A 21,549-nucleotide genomic window follows, 5' to 3' on the forward strand; every position below is an offset into this window, starting at 1 on the left:
TCCAGGACTTATTCTTTGGAAGCCTAGTACTTATTCTATCAGTTTCTTTTGCCGAACCGCTAAGTTATGGAGACGTAAACACACCAGCATCGGTTGTCAAGCAATGTTGGAGGACAAACAAAGACCCACAAACATATACACACACATACATAAATATATATACATATATACAAAGGGCTTCTTTCAGTTTCCGTCTACCAAATCCACTCACAAGGCTTTGGTTGGCCCAAGGCTATAGTAGAAGACACTTGCCCAAGGTGCCACATAGTGGGAATGAACCCGGAACCATGTGGTTGGTAAGCAAGCTACTTACCACACAGCCACTCCTGCACCTATATATATATATGTATGTATCCACATACACACATACATATTTATTTATGTATATATGCGTGTGTGTGTGTGTGTATGTGTATGCATATATATACATGTACACACATACACAAAGCTTGACAACCAGTGTTGGTTTGTTTATGTTCTTGTAACTTAGTATTTCAGCAAAAGAGACTAATACAGTAACTACCAGACTTAAAAAAAAACAATAAGTGCCAAGGGTTGGTTTGTTCAACTAAACCTTTCAAGGTGGTGCCCCAGCATGGCCACAGTCCAATGACTGAGACAAGTAAAAGAATGTCCAGGACACTTATAATCATAACTCTGTCCAACCAACCTGAACTGACCTGGGTCAAAACAAACAACTAAAAAAAAAATGGTGCAGGAGTGGCTGTGTGGTAAGTAGCTTGTCTACCAACCACATGGTTCTGGGTTCAGTCCCACTGCGCGGCATCTTGGGCAAGTGTCTTCTACTATAGCCTCAGGCCGACCAAAACCTTGTGAGTGGATTTGGTAGACGGAAACTGAAAGAAGCCCGTCGTATATATGTATATATATATATGCGTGTGTGTGTTTGTGTGTCTGTGTTTGTCCCCCAACATTGCTTGACAACCGATGCTGGTGTGTTTATGTCCCCATTACTTAGCGGTTCGGCAAAAGAGACTGATAGAATAAGTACTGGGCTTACAAAAGAACAAGTCCCGGGGTCGAGTTGCTCGATTAAAAGCGGTGCTCCAGCATAGCCGCAGTCAAATGACTGAAACAAGTAAAAGAGTAAAGAGTAATGGCAACAACTTACTGGTATTTTGTCCGGATGTTCCTGTCGAATAGCTTCTATGTCCTTTACTCTCTGAGCTGCAAAAATATATAAATAAATGATTAAATAAGTAAATAATAACGACATAGGAGAGACAACATGCTATAATGACTAATAAATCAATTAACGGTTATTTCAACATGGGAAGGAAGTAGCATGAAAGCAACTGTTTATATATGAAGTCTGGTCAAACTGTGTCAGGATTGGTGCTTTAAAAAGAAAACTTCAATGCATATCATTGCTATTATGCAAAAGAGTCGTAAGTCCAAAACGTTGCTTTTTCAGAAAACAGAAAAAGTTTCACCATTCCAGAGCAAAACCATTGTATTACAATTTGACGATTTTTGATATCTTGGCATCTGAAGCAGCTGGAGATACAATAGTTTGACAAAAAGACCTGGTTATTGCAAGCAAAATTTAATCTAGAAAAAAAAACACATTTGGCCAAATTTGGACATACAACAGTTTCACATAATAGAAACAATATATATATATATATGTTATGATTTTCATAGCATTTTTTCCGATGGCCAGATAACTGAAGAGATGGCAGCGTGGATTTCCACCTGGACATCCAAAACTTGGAGTTTTATCATGGCTACTGAATAATTGTCACATATTACATTTACAGATAAATTCCTCTATTTACATACCAAGATCTCTTTCATTCTTTTGTTGTCTTACCATTTCTATCAATATATATATTGTTGCTATTACACTAAAGTGTTGTAAGTCTAAAACGTTGCTTTTTCAGAAAACAATAAAATAGTTTCACCATTCCATAGCAAAACCATTGTACTACACTTTGACAATCTTTGATATCTTGGCATCTGAAGCAGCTGGAGATACAACAGTTTGGCCAAAAGAACCGACTATTGCAAGCTAAAATAAATATGGAAAAAAACATAATTGGCGAAATTTGGACATACAACAGTTTAACATAATAGCAACAATATCAATTTGGCATTTAATCTCCTTTGAAGTAGTCCCCTTCTGAAGTCCTACCCTTTATCCAGCATCATTTCCATTGATGGAAATGTTCCTGGAAATCCTTTTTTAGTGATAGCAAGTAGCTGTGTCATAGCATCGTCTTAGATTTCCGTGACATCATGAAATTTTGTTAGGGTTTTCCACCGCAAAGACTGAGCCTTGATTTCAGGGTCATAGTCATAGACCCACGATTTCTCACCTGTTATGACAATTTAAAAAAAGTTTTTGTCTTCCTCAACACAATCAAGGAGATCCTGCACAGCTGAAACCTGAACTTCTTTTTGAGATGACCACACTCTACACACTTTACTCCCAAGCACTACTATGAACAACAGAAGTGAGTGAGCATGTTATAACTTAGTGTGTATGAGCAACGGAGTTCAAAGTCAATCTGTGCCAAGCAGCTTCATGTAGCATACTTCAGCTCTGTTATCATAGCAACAGTCCTGATACTTTTTGACCGGACCTCGTACAATTCTCTATCTTTTATGTATATGTGTCCATATCATATCCCATCTCTAACCATTTGTCACACTATTTTCTCTCAGTGCACTTATCTACACATCCACCATTGCTGCTCTTCTATCCTATTTTGTCTCATATTCACATTGTACCTGGACCTCACATCTCTTTCCTTCCCTCCCTCTCTCTTTCCAAGTCATGTATTCTCTTCTTCAGCAAGACTCTTGACCCTCTCTTTCTATCATAGTTTCTTATCCCTGCAAGCTACATTCCATGCAGTTAAGGCATCTTATCTTGTGGGCACTTGGCAACCTCACTAGTGCTGGTGTCACATAAAAAAGCACCCACTACACTCTGTTAAGTGGTTGGCATTAAGAAGGGCATCCAGGTATCAAAACCAAATGAAAGCAGACACAGAACATGTCATCAGTAGAATGATACAATCCATCTGTTGAAATCACATACATCATCAGTCATCATACACTGGCGAAAATAAATTTAAGACCGATGATAAAAGTTCTATTTCTTACAAAATATTTTATTACTAACACCATACAAATTATCTTTATCTTTTACACCTTATGCAGAATTTATTTCTCTTTTGAATGATGCAGACAATAACTATTTTTATACAACTTTTCACCAGTGTTGATCTTATTTGATTATTATAGTCACACTCTGACTTTACAGTATCAGAGATTATATAAACATCACTAATAAAATGAAAAATGATCTGTGAAATCATAACCATATTTATAGTCTACAGTGCCATTCGGTCATATACAATATCATTGTTCTACTGCTACTAGTGTCAAAAACTAGCATCAACATAACAAACAAGTCATAGCAAAAATTTATGTTATAAGGCTTAACAACACTCTTGAAGGGTATTTAAATGTAAACCCATTCAGAATGGCATAAAACAGTCACTTCACAAAAACCCTTTCATTTTAATTTTAAAAAGCCCAGGTACTAGTCAGCTTTACCAACATCTAATTATTTACATTATTTACATTCGACAGATATTTGTCCTCATCTTGATTGTTATTAACACAACGTTTCGACTGATATACCCTCCAGCCTTCTTCAGGTGTCTTGGGGAAATTTCAAACCTGGGTTCTCATTCCTAAAGTATGAGAACCTTAGGAATGAGAACCCAGGTTTGAAATTTCCCCAAGACACCTGATGAAGGCTGGAGGGTATATCAGCCGAAACGTTGTGTTAGCAACAAACAAGATGAGGACAAATATCTGTCGAATGTAAATAATGTAAATACTGAACATACTTCCTCATGTCTTAAATATAGAACTCATCATCATCGTATAGCGTCCACTTTCCATGCTGGCATGGGTTGGACAGTGCAACTGGGGTCTGGGAAGCCAGAAGGCTGCACCAGGCCCAGTCTGATCTGGCAATGTTTCTACGGCTGGATGCCCTTCCTAACGCCAACCACTCCATGAGTGTAGTGGGTGCTTTTTATGTGCCACCGGCACAGGTGCCAGCCGAGGTTGGCAAACGGCCACGATCGGATGGTGCTTTTTACGTGCCACCGGCATGCAGGCCAGGCGAGGCTGGCAAACGGTTGTTAATATATTTTATACAGGCACAGGCATGGCTGTGTGGTATGAAGCTTGCTCCCCAACCACAAGGCTCCAGGTTTGGTCCTGCTGTGTGGAATCTCGGGCAAGTGTCTTCTACTATAGCCCCAGGCCAGCCAAAGCCTTGTGAGTGGATCTGGAAGATGGAAACTGAAAGAAGCCAGTTGTGTATGTGTGTGTGTGTGTGTGTATATATATATATATATATATATATATATATATATATACACACACACACATATATATACATATATATATATATATATACATATATACATATACACACACACACACACACATATATATATATATATATAACATCTACCCACCCACATATTTTTATTCACCATGTACTTTAAGAGTTCACAACGACACTTCATCATCCCTACATTATTTCTTTCCAGCTCCAGACTGGTCACTCCCACCCTGCATGCAACTACTTTACAACAAGAAGCCTATTCTGTTTTGGCCCCTTCTCTCATTTTCAAGCATAAAGCCAGCGTCTACTGTAAGATAGCCCCCAAATATAAAACATATCCCTGCTGAAATGAGCCAATGAGGAACCTTAATAGTCAGTTGGTCCTCTATAAAAACTGTACCCAAATCTCACTAAAAAAAATTATATCATGTGGCCACAGTTGGACTACCTTTGATCATGGATTTGTTGGATTCAGGTTGACCTGGGGCTAAATAGCAACTAAAATGCAACGATGACATTTAGACTATCACTCCACAATAACTTTTTATTGTTAGATCAAAGATAAATCCTCTTTAATCTACTTTAACGAAGATATTACAGATAAAATATTTATCGTGTGATTAATTAAGTTGATTTCTTCTCAAATCAATTATACTAATCCTGTTGTAAATCTCTTATCAGATTCGGTTCTACTCTAAACCAATTAGAAAGAAAAGTCTGAAGTTCAATGGGGAACAAAAAACTGCAAATGATTAAGGAAAACAAGACAACCAGTTGATAATAGAATGAATGCCTCTATCATCATCAAAGTGAAAAAGGAATGATTGATACCAACAAACTAGGTTACAATAAAAGGTAGATTATAGTAACCAACTTATTCTTAATGTATGCGTGTGTGTGCACATAATAAATAATATAAATAATATATATATATATATATATATATATATTATATATATATATATAATATATATATATATATATATACTCTAACTCTTTACTCTTTTACTCTTTTATATATATAAAGATAGATAGATACTCTTTTACTTGTTTCAGTCATTTGACTGTGGCTATGCTGGAGCACCGTCTTTTGTCGAGCAAATCAACCCCAGGACTTATTCTTTGTAAGCCTAGTACTTATTCTATTGGTCTCTTTTTGCTGAACCACTAAGTTACGGGGACATAAACACACCAGCATCGGTTGTCAAGCGATGTTGGGGGAGACAAACACAGACACACAAACATATACACACACACATACATATATATGACGGGCTTCTTTTAGTTTCTGTCTACCAAATCCACTCACAAAGCTTTGGTCGACCCGAGGCTATAGTAGAAGACACTTGCCCAAGGTGCTACGCAGTGGGACTGAATCCAGAACCATGTGGTTGATAAGCAAGCTACTTACTACACAGCCACTCATACGGCTATATATATATATACATGCATATATGGGTACAGGATAGCAAACGAGGGAAAAACAAGTGAAATACATAACAAGAAAAAATGGAAAACAGGACAAGTAAACACAAAGAAAGGACCCTTCATCTGTTTTCGGCTGTCTATCTACTCCTCATTTCGAGCATTCAACGACAATATGAGTCTTCAAAGACAATTGCTCCCATAAATTCTAAAATAAAATATAGGAATTATGGGGGGTCAAAGTTGGGAACAAAATATATATATATATATATATATATATATATATCATCATCATCATCATCATCATTTAACGTCCGCTTTCCATGCTAGCATGGGTTGGACGGTTCAACTGGTGTCTGGGGAGCCGAAGGCTGCACCAGGCCAGTCAGATCTGGCAGTGTTTCTACAGCTGGATGCCCTTCCTAACGCCAACCACTCCGAGAGTGTAGTGGGTGATTTTATGTGCCACCGACACAGGTGCCAGACGAGGCTGGCGAACGGCCACGCTCGGATGGTGTTTTTTTTTTTATGTGCCACCACCGACACAGGTGCCAGACGAGGCTGGCGAACGGCCACGCTCGGATGGTGTTTTTATGTGCCACCGACACAGGTGCCAGACAAGGCTAGCAGACGACCACGCTCGGATGGTGTTTTTTATGCGCCACCGACACAGGTGCCAGACGAGGCTGGCGAACGGCCACGCTCGGATGGTGTTTTTTATGTCCCACCGACACAGGTGCCAGACAAGGCTGGCAGACGACCACGCTCGGATGGTGTTTTTATGTGCCACCGACACAGGTGCCAGACAAGGCTGGCAGACGACCACGCTCGGATGGTGTTTTTTTTTTTTTTTTTTATGTGCCACCGACACAGGTGCCAGATGAGGCTGGCGAACGACCACGCTCGGACGGTGTTTTTATGTGCCACCGACACAGGTGCCAGACAAGGCTGGCAGACGACCACGCTCGGATGGTGTTTTTATGTGCCACCGACACAGGTGCCAGACGAGGCTGGCGAACGGCCACGCTCGGATGGTGTTTTTATGTGCCACCGACACAGGTGCCAGACAAGGCTAGCAGACGACCATGCTCGGATGGTGTTTTTTATGTGCCACCGACACAGGTGCCAGACGAGGCTGGCGAACGGCCACGCTCGGATGGTGTTTTTTATGTGCCACCGACACAGGTGCCAGACAAGGCTAGCAGACGACCACGCTCGGATGGTGTTTTTATGTGCCACCGACACAGGTGCCAAACAAGGCTGGCGAACGGCCACGCTCGGATGGTGTTTTTATGTGCCACCGACACAGGTGCCAGACAAGGCTAGCAGACGACCACGCTCGGATGGTGTTTTTGTTTTTTATGTGCCACCGACACAGGAGCCAGATTTGGCTGGCGATCGGCCACGATTGGGTGGTGATTGTTACGTGCCCACAGCATGGGGGCCAGTCGGTGCGGTACTGGCTACACCCACGTTCGGATGGTATTCTTGTGTGCCACCGGCACTGGTACCACAAAGATACAAATTCCATTGATGTTCATCTATTTTGATTTTGTTTGATTTTCACTTGCCTCAACAGGTCTTCACAAGTGTCACAAGAAGGAAGGTATGCACAGGTGGACTGACTACGTCCTAGGTAGGGGCCACGGGTTATGGCCTGACTAGTCTTGCCGGGTCTTCTCACGCACAGCATACTTCCATAGGTCTCGGTCTCTAGTCATTTCCTTGGTGAGACCTAAAGTTCGTAGGTCGTGCTTCACCACTTCGTCCCAGGTTTTCCTGGTCTACCTCTTCCACAGGTTCCCTCAACTGCTAGGGTGTAGCACTTTTGCACACAACTATCTTCAGCCATTCTCGTCATGTGACCATACCAGCGCAGCCGTCTCTCTGCACACCACAACTGACGCTTCTTAGGTTCAACTTTTCTCTCAAGGTACTTACACTCTGACGATTATGAACACTGACATTACACATCCATCGGAGCATACTGGCTTCATTTCTTGCGAGCTTACGCATATCCTCAGCAGTCACGGCCCATGTTTCACTACCATGTAGCATGGCTGTACGTACACATGCATCATAAAGTCTGCCTTTTACTCTGAGCGAGAGGCCTTTTGTCACCAGCAGGGGTAAGAGCTCTCTAAACTTTGCCCAGGCTATTCTTACTCTAGCAGTTACACTTTCAGCACACCCATCCCCGCTACTAATTTGGTCTCCAAGGTAGCGGAAGCTATCAACTACTTCTAGTTTGTCTCCCTGGAACGTGGTAGAAGTTGGTCTCTGCACATTTCCAGTGTTTATTTCTCCTGAGCATCTGCCACATACGAAAACTATCTTCCCAGTTAGCCTACCTTTGACATTGCTGCACCTCTTGTGTCCATAGCTTACACTTGGTGCACCTTATAGAGTTTCTACCTACACCTTTTCTACAGATCGAGCAGGGCCATCTACCTGAAGTCGTTTGTGGTTGGTCCACCTTCCTACTTATTAGGACTTTGGTTTTGGCTAGGTTGATTCTAAGGCCCTTCGATTCTAATCCTTGTTTCCACACCTGAAACTTCTCCTCCAGTTCTGATAGTGACTCAGCAATTAGAGCAAGGTCATCAGCATATAGGAGCTCCCAGGGGCATCCTGTCTTAAATTCTTCCGTTATTGCCTGGAGGACTATGATAAATAGGAGGGGGCTGAGGACTGAACCTTGGTGGACCCCAACCTCTACCCCCGGAATTCTTCACTGTACTCGTTGCCAACCCTCACCTTACTAGCTGCGTCTCTGTACATGGCTCGCACAGCTCTCACTAACCATTCATCTATCCCTAGTTTCCTCATTGACCACCAGATAAGGGATCGGGGGACCCTGTCAAAGGCTTTCTCTAAGTCAACAAAAGCCATGTACAAGGGCTTACCTTTGGCTAGGTATTTCTCCTGCAGCTGTCTTACCAGGAATATAGCATCAGTAGTACTTTTCCCTGGCACGAACCTAAACTGCATATCATCTAAGCTAACTCTCTCTCTAATTAACTGGGCTATAACCCTCTCCGTAACCTTCATTACCTGATCCAACAGCTTGATGCCCCTGTAGTTATTTGTATCTAGGGCATCGCCTTTACCTTTGTAGCAGTTGACTATTATGCTGCTACACCAGTCATTGGGTATGACTCCTTCGTGTATCACCTGGTTAACTATATATATGTGTGTGTGTGTATATATATATATGTATATATATGTATGTATAAATATGCTGGCATATAGCAGTAACTTTGTTTTTTTAAATAAATGATCAAATTTGCTTACTTCTACTTTCCTAATTTAGAAACCGATGAAGAATTTAGTAAAATAACTGTCATTATTATTGTTTAAGGCGGTGAGCTGGCAGAAACGTTAGCACGCCAGGCGAAATACTTAGCGATATTTTGTCTGCCACAACGTTCTGAGTTCAAATTCCACCGAGGTTGACTTTGCCTTTCATCCTTTCGAGGTTGATTAAATAAGTACCAGTTACGCACTGGGGTTGATATAATCGACTTAATCCGTGTGTCTGTCCTTGTTTGTCCTCTCTGTGTTTAGCCCCTTGTGGGTAGTAAAGAAATAGGAATTTCGTCTGTCGATTATGTTCTGAGCTCAAATTCCGCCGAGGTCAACTTTGCCTTTCATCCTTTCAGGATCAATTAAATAAGTACCAGTTACACACTGGGGTTGATGTAATCGACTTAATCCCTTCCCCCAAATTTGAGGCCTTGTGCTTCAAGTAGAAAGGATTATTAATTATTGTTAAGGCAGCAAGCAGGTAGAATCGTTAGCATGCCAAGCAAAATGCTTAGTGGTATTTCATCCATCTATACTTTCTGAGTTCAAATTTCGCCGAAGTCAACTTTGCCTTTCATCCTTTCAGGGTGGATAAATTTGGTAGGCAGAATGTAACTGATTATCACCATCCCTCAAATTTTCAGGCCTTGTGCCTATAGTAGAAAGTATTATTATTATTATTATTATTATTGAGTGAGAGAGCAGTTCATACCATCAAAGTGACACTGGGGTGAAATATACGAAGCCCAATTACCCATCATGACTACCCGTCTGATAAGGGTACAGGCACAGCACATGCATCACAACCATATGTGCGCGACATGGTGATCTCATATCAAGATAAACAGCACATGACCTTGCAGTTGGGGCCCAGTTAGAATTTTCTTCAGGTTGAGTTGCCCATCCCGCTCAAAAGGTCCCTGAATAAGGGTTGTTTAAGGATGTTGAAAGAACCACCCATGTTTCCAGAGGTGAATTATTCAAACTCCAAAGAATCCCTCTCAACACATGGCTATGATGCTCCCCCACTACTTCTGCTCGTGATCAGAGATGCACACATCGTCAGCCACTAAGGGACATGCTCAACTGGTTAAAGTCAAACAACTGACAAGCAATCTGTGGTATTGAGCAGAATATTGCTGTAGCCCATCTTTTATACCAAGACAAAACAATGTACATGATAACACTTCCAATCAGTTAAGATCAGAAGCCATGAGAGCCACTGCCTGGTACTGCATCAGGGCTGCTGCTGCTATTATTATTATTATTATTATTATTATTATTATTATTATTATTATTATTATTAAGATAAAGTAATTGAGGTAATCAGAGTAAGTGACAGAATACTTAAGATTAGATTAGTGCTTCATCATAGTTTAGCAACCATTATATCAGCCTATGCTCCTCAGTCGGGGCTACCCGATGGACAGAAAGACCGATTCTATGACACTCTACTGCAGACTACCTCATTGACGAACGACAGAGACCTTATCTTTGTGGCTGGTGACTTCAATGGTCACGTTGGACGACATGCTGGGGGCTTCCATGGCGTACATGGAGGCTATGGCTATGGCTCCCGCAACGAGGAGGGAACCAGGCTGCTGGAGTTCTGCGATGCAAATAATCTTATGATTTGCAACACTAACTTCAGGAAACCTACCAGCCACCTAGTCACTTACCAATCGGGCCAACATACCAGCCAAATTGACTACATCCTTACAAGGCAAAGGGGAGATGGCTGCTTATAAATGCCAAAACCTTCCCAGGTGAAGAATGTACCCCACAACATAGACTGGTAGTTAGTGACTTTAGGATCAGGACTAGGAGGACAACCAGAAGACGACAAATATGGAGAAGAAGGATCTGGAAGCTTAAAGATCCTGCAAATGGACAGAGATTTAGGGACATATTACTTGAAGCCTCTGACGAAGTAGAAGGGGATAGAGCATCACAGGGGGTAGAAGACAGCTGGACGTTTCTAAGGGACAACCTGCTGAGAGCCACTGACCAGATCTGTGGCTGGTGCAAAGTCCCCTCTCGACCTAGAATAACGTGGTGGTGGAACAATATTGTAGACAGGGCTATTAGAGAAAAGAGACAGGCTTGGAAGGTCTGAAAAAATGGGGGTAGCAGGGAATTGTATCAGACTGCCAAAAGAGAAGCTAGGAGACAGGTTTATTTAGCCAGAGGGGAAGCAGATAAGAAAAAATTTGCCAATGTTCTGCGCCGTGAGGACCAAAGACTGGAGGTGTTTCATGTTGCAAGACAGTGTGTGAGAGAGAATCGTGATGTGGTAGGAGAGAAGTGTGTTCGCATGGAAGATGGTTCACTTGCGCTAAATGAGGATGCAAAGAGAGAGGTTTGGAGATGCCACTATGAAAGGTTGCTGAATGAAGAAAATGAATGGGATAAAGAGAGTCTGCCGAATGTTGACCCAACAGAGGGACCAGCTATCCGAGTTGATAGTTCTGTGGTAGCTAAGGCAATTAGAAGCATGAAGACAGGGAAAGCCCCAGGCCCATCAGGAATCACTGCAGAGATGCTCAAAATGTCTGGTAGTGTCGGCTATAGCCTAGTCACCCATATAGTTAATCAGGTGATACACAAAGGGGTCATACCCAATGACTGGTGTAGCAGTATAATAGTCAACTGCTACAAAGGTAAAGGTGATGCCCTAGATACAAATAACTACAGAGGTATCAAGCTGTTGGACCAGGTGATGAAGGTTACGGAGAGGGTCATAGCCCAACTAATTAGAGAGAGAGTTAGTTTAGATGAGATGCAGTTTGGGTTTGTGCCAGGGAAAAGTACTACTGATGCTATATTCCTGGTAAGGCAGCTGCAGGAGAAATACCTAGCCAAAGATAAGCCCCTGTACCTGGCTTTTGTTGACATGGGAAAGCCTTCGACAGGGTCCCCCGATCCCTTATCTGGTGGGCAATGAGAAAACTAGGGATAGATGAATGGTTAGTGAGAGCTGTGCGGGCCATGTATAGGGACGCCGCTAGTAGGGTGAGGGTTGGAAATGAGTACAGTGAAGAATTCCGGGTAGAGGTAGGGGTCCACCAAGGCTCAGTACTCAGCCCCCTCCTATTTATCATAGTCCTCCAGGCAATAACGGAGGAATTCAAGACAGGATGCCCTTGGGAGCTCCTCTATGCTGATGACCTTGCTCTAATTGCTGAGTCGCTATCAGAACTGGAGGAGAAGTTTCAGGTGTGGAAACAAGGATTAGAATCGAAGGGCCTCAGAGTCAATCTAGCTAAAACCAAAGTCGTAATCAGTAGGAAGGTAGACAAATCACAAACACCTTCAGGTAGATGGCCCTGCTCGATCTGTAGAAAAGGTGTAGGTAGAAACTCTATAAGATGCACCAAGTGTAAGCTATGGACACATAAGAGATGCAGCAATGTCAAAGGAAGGCTAACTAGGAAGATGGTTTTTGTATGTGGCAGATGCTCAGGAACAATAAAACTGAAAATGCTCTGAGACCAACTTCCGTCACTTTCCAGGGAGAAAAACTAGAAATAGTTGATAGTTTCCGTTACCTAGGTGACCAAGTCAGCAGCGGGGGCGGGTGTGCTGAAAGTGTAACTGCTAGAGTAAGAATAGCTTGGGCAAAGTTCAGAGAGCTCTTACCTCTGCTGGTGACAAAAGGCCTCTCGCACAGAGTGAAAGGCAGACTGTATGATGCGTGTGTACGAACAGCCATGCTACATGGCAGTGAACATGGGCCGTGACTGCTGAGGATATGCGTAAGCTCGCTAGAAATGAAGCCAGTATGCTCCGATGGATGTGTAATGCCGGTACTCACACTCGGCAGAGTGTAAGTACCTTGAGAGAAAAGCTGGACCTAAGAAGCATCAGTTGTGGTGTGCAAGAGAGACGTTTGCGCTGGTATGGTCATGTGGCGAGAATGGATGAAGATAGTTGTGTGAAAAAGTGCCACACCCTAGCGGTTGAGGGAACCTGTGGAAGAGGCAGACCCAGGAAAACCTGGGACGAGGTGGTGAAGCACGACCTTCGAACTTTAGGTCTCACTGAGGAAATGACTAGAGACCGAGACCTCTGGAAGTGTGCTGTGCGCGAGAAGACCCGGCAGGACAAGTGAGTCCACAACCCGTGGCCTTCTACATGGGATGGAGCCAGCCTACGTATGCATACCTTCCCTTCTTGGGACACAAAACTCTACTTGTGAAGACGTGTTGAGGCAAGTGAGGATCAGAATCGAAATCGATCAATGGAAATTGCGGATGTGCTACCAGTGCCGGTGGCATGTCGAAACTCTGCTTGTGAAGACCCATTGAGGCAAGTGAGGATCAGAATCGAAATCGATCAATGGAAATCGATCAATGGAAATTGCAGATGTGTTACCAGTGCCGGTGGCATGTAAGAGAACTTTCCGTTTCGCGACCGTTGCCAGCACCGCCCCGTTTCGTGTCCGTTGCCAGCCTCGCCTGGCCCTCGTGCCGGTGGCACATAAAAAGCACCATCCGTTCGTGGCCGTTTGCCAGCTCTGTCTGGCACCAGTGCGGGTGGCACGTAAAAAGCACCCACTACACTCACGGAGTGGTTGGCGTTAGGAAGGGCATCCAGCCGTAGAAACACTGCCAGATTTGACTGGGCCTGATGAAGCCTTCTGGCTTCACAGACCCCAGTAGAACCGTCCAACCCATGCTAGCATGGAAAACGGACGCTAAATGATGATGATGATGATGATGATGATTATTATTATTATTATTATTATTATTATTATTATTATTATTATTATTATTAAGGTGGCAAGCTGGCAGAATCATTAACATGCCAGGCAAAATGCATAGCAGAATTTTGTCTGTCCTTACATTCTGAGTTCAAATTCCACTGAGGTAGACTTTGCCTTTCATCCTTTTGGGGTCGATAAATTAAGTACCAATCAAGTACTGAGGTCAATGTAATTGACTTACCCCTCCTTCAAAATTGCTGGCCTTGTGCTAAAATTTGAAACCAATGTTAAGCGGGTGTTTTGTGGAGGAAGGATGAGTGACCAGAAGGGAGAGGAAGTGACGTTATGAAGGGACCAGAAGAGATGTCACAAAGGGACTGGAAAGGAGAGGAATTAATGTCACAAAGGAACTGGAAGGGAGAGGAAGTGATGTCACAAAGAGACTGGAAGAGAGAGGAAGTGATGTCACAAGGGAACTGGAAGGGAGAGGAAGTGATGTCACATCAGGAAGCAATGGGTACAAGACAGCTTCTTTCTTATGGGTATATGCAAGAGGCAGATGTGCACTGGGAGCGCTTGTAAGGTAGCAGTCCTTTACTGACCAAGAGTTAGAGGGAGCTTACATGTGGATACAACTATGAGGTCTTGCTGGTTTCCCATGACCTGATTTCTTTATTGCCCACAAGGGATAAACATAGAGAGGACAAACAAGGACAGACAAAGGGATCAAGTTGATTACATTGACCCCAGTGCGTAACTAGTACTTAATTTATCAACCCCGAAAGGAAGAAAGGCAAAGTCGAACTCGCTGGAATTTGAACCCAGAATGTAACGGCAGACAAAATACCGCTAAGCATTTCGCCCAGCGTACTAAAGTTTCTGCCAGTTCGCTGCCTTTTTCCATGACCTGATGCTTGAAAGGACTATCGCTGATTGCACATTGAAGTAAGAGCATCCTTTATTTGTGCCTTGCAACTACATATTTGAAACATGAAATTCTAATGGAAGCTTTTAATTTAGATCTCTTTAAAACAGTTTGTATCATAGAACCAAGTGTGCTCTCAGGTGGGTTAGTACCAAAAGGGCCCAACTAGTGAAATAGTTCTTAACTATATGGTGAAGGCACAAGGTTCAAAGGTCAATTTCCAAACCGGGCTGTAAATTGTGTTCTTGAGCAAGACACTTCATTTCACTTTTATTCCAGTCCGCTCATCTATAGAAATGAATTGCAACGTCACTGGTGCCAAGCTGTAGCAGTCTTTGCCTTACCCTTGGACAACAGCGGTGGCGTGGAGAGGGGATGCTGTTGTTGTTAAGCAACAAGATGGGTAAGGGTGATTAGGCGATGGTCTAGGACTTAGGGGCGGTAGACCCCAGACCTTGGAAAAAAAAAAAAAACTTTGGTCGCCTTGTTGTAGTCGAGGGCTCTTCGTTGATGCCCGACACCACTGGGAGGTGGCCCTCGAAGTCACTGGAAATGGAGATCTCCAGGTCCAAAGTCTTGAACAGCCGGAGAGGGGATGCTGGAATACATGGGCAACTGCTGGTCTTCCATAAACAATCTTGCCCAGACTCGTGCCTCGGGGGGAACTTTCTAAGTGCAATCCAATGATCATTCATGACCAATGGAGAAGAGGGATCCACATATGGTGCCCTACTGCTCCTCCTTTATACTTTGAGAAGGTAACTATTTATAGTTAGTAGAACTGAAACATTGAGGCGTGAATTATTTTTGCTATAGTGACAGGATACAAACTAATAAAACGCCAGTCACACTCAATACAATCAACTTTTGAACACTACTAGCAAGCTAGTAGCCTGCCACAAGAAGTTTAATTAGTCATCCTTGTGTTATAGGTCAACATAAAGGCTTGTATAACAAAGCAAGGATTACTCACACATCTGTGACCGACCTGTTTCTATAAAAAATCCTGATTTGAATTAAACTAAAGCAAAATCTTTCATCAAAATTTCATGTTGATTTACGTTCCAAACAACTGCTTAATGACAACAAAGTTACTTCACTATTTAATTAAAGTTTCCATTATTTTCAAAATTAACTGAGACAGTGGCTGTGTGGTACGCAGCTTGCTTACAAACTCGCATGGTTCCGGGTTCAGTCCCACTGCGTGGCACCTTGGGCAAATGTCTTCTACTATAGCCTCGGGCCGAGCAAAGCCTTGTGAGTGGATTTGGTAGATGGAAACTAGAAAAAAAATCCCATCGTATATATGTATATGTGACCACGTGTGTACCGTTGGCGATTTTTTTTTTTCTTCCGTCTTCCCTTCTTTGGATCTTTCTTTTTCCTATGTTTCTGACGTAGAGCTCCGCTCGAAACGTTAAACCCTCTTTCTTTCCTGAGCGTCCAATAATACTATACTTGTTCCACGTCCTCGCGTTGTTGTGTTTTCATGTTTGGATTAACTTTATATATATATATGTATATGTGTATGTTTGTGTGTCTGTGTTTGTCCCCCCAGCATCACTTGACAACTGATGCTGATGTGTTTACATACCCCGTAACTTAGCGGTTCGGCAAAAGAGACCAATAGAATAAGTACTAGGCTTACAAAGAATAAGTCCAGGGGTTGATTTGCTTGACTAAAGGCGGTGCTCCAGCATGGCCACAGTCAAATGACTGAAACAAGTAAAAGAGTAAGTACAGTGTATTCCAAGAGAGATATGGTAACAAAAGAGTTAACCCTTTTGATACCAAGGTACCCTTGGTTCTGATACAAACTTCTTATGATAAAGTGATTTAAATTAAAACCTATTAAAATTCTACGTTAGTGTATGTTACTAACACCAACTTAATAGCAGAATTCTGCTTTCAGCATCCCAAATAACCCCTCGTATCTTTTTTATTTTTAGGAATTTACAGAAATTTTTTTGCAAATTTGTGTTCTAGACATGAGGAATCATATGATTAAACCAAAACAAAACAGAAAAGATTTTTTTGGTCTGTGATTTAAGGGCTATTTAGCTGTTATTTTTAGCACATCACACAAGCACCAGTCAGTGCTATATTGGATGAGATCTTGCAGGCAGCCATTACCATCTCCGAGACTGGAGCGAGATCTCACCTGCATCCATTTGCCATGCGCGAGATCACAACAAGGCCCGCGATGGCAAACCGGATATAAGGGCCCAACAAGCAGATTCTCTCTCTTTTCATCGCAAGTGCTTGCTGAACACACATTCGCAGGCTGGGTCCCCAGGCTAGTCCTGTCTGCACATCGTATCTCCAGAGGTAATGGGCCCACGTTAACAGAGATACGAGACGTACACAGCTTGAGATGGTCTACTGATAGTGAAACACATCATTTATTCTGTGTAACTATGTAAATAAAACTAGTTGTGAATTGCATTTCCACTTGAGACTTCCTTCCTTGGTTGCTGGAACCTGAAATAACACAAAGAACAATTTTAATGGGAGAAGGCGATATTCATCGGATATCTGAACCTTGCCTCCCATTATACCCTCCTCGTTTCTTTGTCACTGGGGCATATTGATTTTCGTTAATATCTTTCTCCCCATAAACACATTTAATGGTCTATTGTTGGGATTTAAGAAAAACTTCTGACAACCTGTATTTTAAACTCCATGGCTGAGAACCACTGCTTTAATTGTTAATTAAAAGTTCATTTGAGTAGGACAGGCACATTTTAATAGGCACAGGTGTAGTTGTATAGTTGAAAAGATAATTTCCCAACCACCTGGAACGTCAGTTCAATCCCACTGTGCTGCACTTTGTGTGTGTGTGTGTGTGTGTGTGTGTGTGTGTGTGTGTGTACCCTTGTTTCACATCATGGTTATAAACAAGCAGGTGTCACTGTCAATATAAGTGATACTGTTTGTATCCAGTCACGCATGAAAAACACATCCAACAATGAGAGAAATATTACTGTGCTTGGAAACAGGTGGGGGCTGGCAACAGGTGAGGGCTGGCAACAGCTGAAGGGGGGTAACAGGAAGGGCATTGGTTTTAGAAAATTTGTCTCAATGAATTTCATGAAACCCATACAAGTATGATCATCATCATAAACCTGATCACGACGACTGATGAATAGGACACGAGTTGTTTGGCCATGGGTAATGTGTGATTTGAAGGAACTTTGGCAGCTATTTTTAGCAGACTGAATGACCATAAAGCGGTTCAGTTTGATGGTTGTGTAGAGAGTTGTGAGAGACGAGTGAGTAACCAGCCTGTTTCTAATTCCTAGTTGAAGCAATTTGCTTCACTAATTGGTACTTGAGAAAAGCTTGACTATCACCCAATTTCATTTATACATATATATATAATATATATAAATACCTAAGTATACATACATATATACATACACATATATACATATGTATACACACACACACATATATATATACATGCATATATACACATATATACATACATATACACATACATTATATACATATACACATACACACATATATATATATATATATATATATAAGGCGAGCTGGCAGAAACGTTAGTATGTCTGGTGAAATGCTTAGCGTTATTTCGTCTGTCTTTATGTTCTGAGTTCAAATTCCGTCGAGGTCAACTTTCATCCTTTCCAGGTCGATAAATTAAGTACCAGTTACATACTGAGATCGATCTAATCGACTGCCCCTACCAAAAGAAAAAAATTTCGGGCTTGTGCCTAGAGTAGAAAAGTATATATATATATATATATTATATATGTATATATATATGCACACACACTCACACATACATATATGCATACATACACTCATACATATAGATATGTGTATAGATATGTGTGTATATATGTATATATATATACACACACACACATACATACATATATATATATATATATATATATATATTATATATATGCACACAAACTCACACATACATATATGCATACATACACTCATACATATAGATATGTGTATAGATATGTGTGTATATATGTATATATATATACACACACACACATACATACATACATATATATATATATATATATATTTATATGCACACACACTCACACATACATATATGCATACATACACTCATACATATAGATATGTGTATAGATATGTGTGTATATATGTATATATATATACACACACACACATACATACATATATATACATATATATATATATATATATATATATATGCACACACACTCACACATACATATATGCATACATACACTCATACATATAGATATAAACGGAAGAAACCAATTAAGTGAAATATAATCGGACTATGCTCAGAAGAATCAATTCCAAGTTGTATAAGCTGAGACAATTCAACCCGTTTGTTTGTACGATTAATAAGGATGATGTAACAATGACCAAACAAAACACATGAGCAAAAAACAGGTTGGATTTGTCACAACAGAAAGAAACATACAAAGTAAAACGGAGTTAATTTAGGCTTACCTCAGAGAGCATCTAAACAAAAAGAGCAAACAAGAGATTACAGGAATTATTACGTTAAACAATGGAAATATTAAACCAAATTTAGGTTAGTTAGAATATATATATTGGTGACATATTTCAACTGCTGAAAGGCAAATTCACTGCTTGTTACCATGGAGAGAATATTTCTGGTATTATGGTAAAAAGGTGTGGAAACACCCAGTTTGTTCTGTCTTGTCATCTATCAGGAATCCCACACCTTTTTACCAAAAGATAGATATTTTCACCATGGCAACTGTAGAGAATTTGCCTTTTAGCAGTCAAAATATATCACAAACATATTTTAACTAACCTGAATTTTGCTTATGCTTAAACACTGCTTGGCACAAGCATTTCATTAATGGAAATATTATCATCATCATTTAATGCCCGTGTTTCCATGTTTGCATCGGTCAGATGAAGGCGCGTGGCTTAGTGGTTAGGGCATTCGGCTCACGATTGTAAGGTCATGAGTTCAATTCCCGGCAATGCGTTGTGTCCTTGAACAAGACACTTTAATTCACGTTGCTCCAGTCCACTCAGCTAGCAAAAATGAGCTGTACTTGTATTTCAAAGCCCTGTGAGTGGATTTGGTAGATTGGAACTGAAAGAAGCCCACTGGGTGGTTAGAAAGCTTGCTTCCCAGCCACATGGTTTCGGGTTCAGTCCCACTACATGGCACCTTGGACAAGTGTCTTCTGCTATAGCCTCAAGCTGACCAAAGCCTTGTGATTAAATTTGGTAGGCCGAAGTTACCATCGTATGTGTACATGTGTGTGTAAGTGCTTGTGCCTCCTAACAGAGTGGAGGGATATATATATATATATATATATATATATGCATGGCCGTTTGCCAGCTCTGTCTGGCACCTGTACGGGTGGCACGTAAAAAGCACCCACTACACTCATGGAGTGGTTGGCGTTAGGAAGGGCATCCAGCCGTAGAAACACTGCCAGATCTGACTGGGCCTGATGCAGCCTTCCGGCTTCACAGACCCCAGCTGAACTGTCCAACCCATGCTAGCATGGAAAACGGACGCTAAATGATGATGATGATGGTTGTGTTGTAAGAAGCTTGCTTCCCAACCACATGGTTTTGGGTTCAGTCCCACTGTGTGGCACCTTGGGCAAGTGTCTTCTACTACAGCCTTAGGCTAACCAAAGCGTTGTGAGTGGATTTGGTAGATGGAAACTGAAAGAAGCCTATCGCATATATGTATATATATTTATGTGGTTCCTTCACCATCACTTAACAACAGATGTTGGTGTGTTTACGATCCCGTAACTTAGCGGTTCGGCAAAAGAGACCAGCAGAATAAATACTAGGCTTACAAGGAATAAGTCCTGGGGTCAATTTTTTGTTCAGCTAAAACCCTTCAAGGCAGTGCTCCAGCATGGCCGCAGTCAAATGACTGAAACAAGTAAAGCACCACCTTTAGTCAAACAAATCAACCCCGGGACTTATTTCTTGTAAGCCTAGTACTTATTCTATCGTTCTCTTTTGCCGAACCGCTAAGTAACGAGGACATAAACACACCAACATCAGTTGGGAAGCAATGGTGGTGGGGGGACAAACACAGACACAAATAACAAACGCACACACATACATATATACACGATGGGCTTCTTTCAGTTTCCATCTACCAAATCCACTCACAAGGCTTTGGTCAGCCCAAAGCTATAGTAAAAGACACTTGCTCAATTGTGCTATGCAGTGGAACTGAACCTGGAAACATGTGGTTGGAAAGCCAGCTTCTTACCACACAGCCACACCTGCACCTGTGTGTGTGTGTGTGTTTGCATCTCCTTGTCTAGCAATCATACGATATTTGTAAATGAGTTCCACTGTCGTACATGTGGTATCATTTACTTCTAATATTTTGTGTAAACATCCGATCGTGGCCGTTTGCCAGCCTCATCTGGCACCTGTGTCGGTGGCACATAAAAACACCATCCGAGCGTGGCCGTCTGCCAGCCTCGTCTGGCACCTGTGTCGGTGGCACATAAAAACACCATCCGAGCGTGGCCGTCTGCCAGCCTCGTCTGGCACCTGTGTCGGTGGCACATAAAAACACCATCCGAGCGTGGCCGTCTGCCAGCCTCGTCTGGCACCTGTGTCGGTGGCACATAAAAAACACCATCCGAGCGTGGCCGTTTGCCAGCCTCGTCTGGCACCTGTGTCGGTGGCACATAAAATCACCCACTACACTCTCGGAGTGGTTGGCGTTAGGAAGGGCATCCAGCTGTAGAAACACTGCCAGATCTGACTGGA

At 42.0% G+C, this 21,549-nt stretch overlaps 1 protein-coding gene across 1 annotated transcript in view; it reads right to left on the reverse strand.

The window, feature by feature from the left end:
• The window catches only part of LOC115214160 (microtubule-associated proteins 1A/1B light chain 3A), a 33,483-nt gene that overhangs the window by 6,945 nt on the left and 4,989 nt on the right, over positions 1-21,549 (reverse strand). Inside the window, exon 2 of the mRNA XM_029783236.2 lies at positions 1,133-1,188. Within this exon, the coding sequence (XP_029639096.1) occupies positions 1,133-1,188 (56 nt within the window). The remainder of the gene's footprint in view (positions 1-1,132; positions 1,189-21,549) is intronic.

The sequence above is a fragment of the Octopus sinensis genome, linkage group LG7 (assembly GCF_006345805.1).
Source record: "Octopus sinensis linkage group LG7, ASM634580v1, whole genome shotgun sequence".
Lineage (NCBI taxonomy): Eukaryota > Metazoa > Mollusca > Cephalopoda > Octopoda > Octopodidae > Octopus > Octopus sinensis.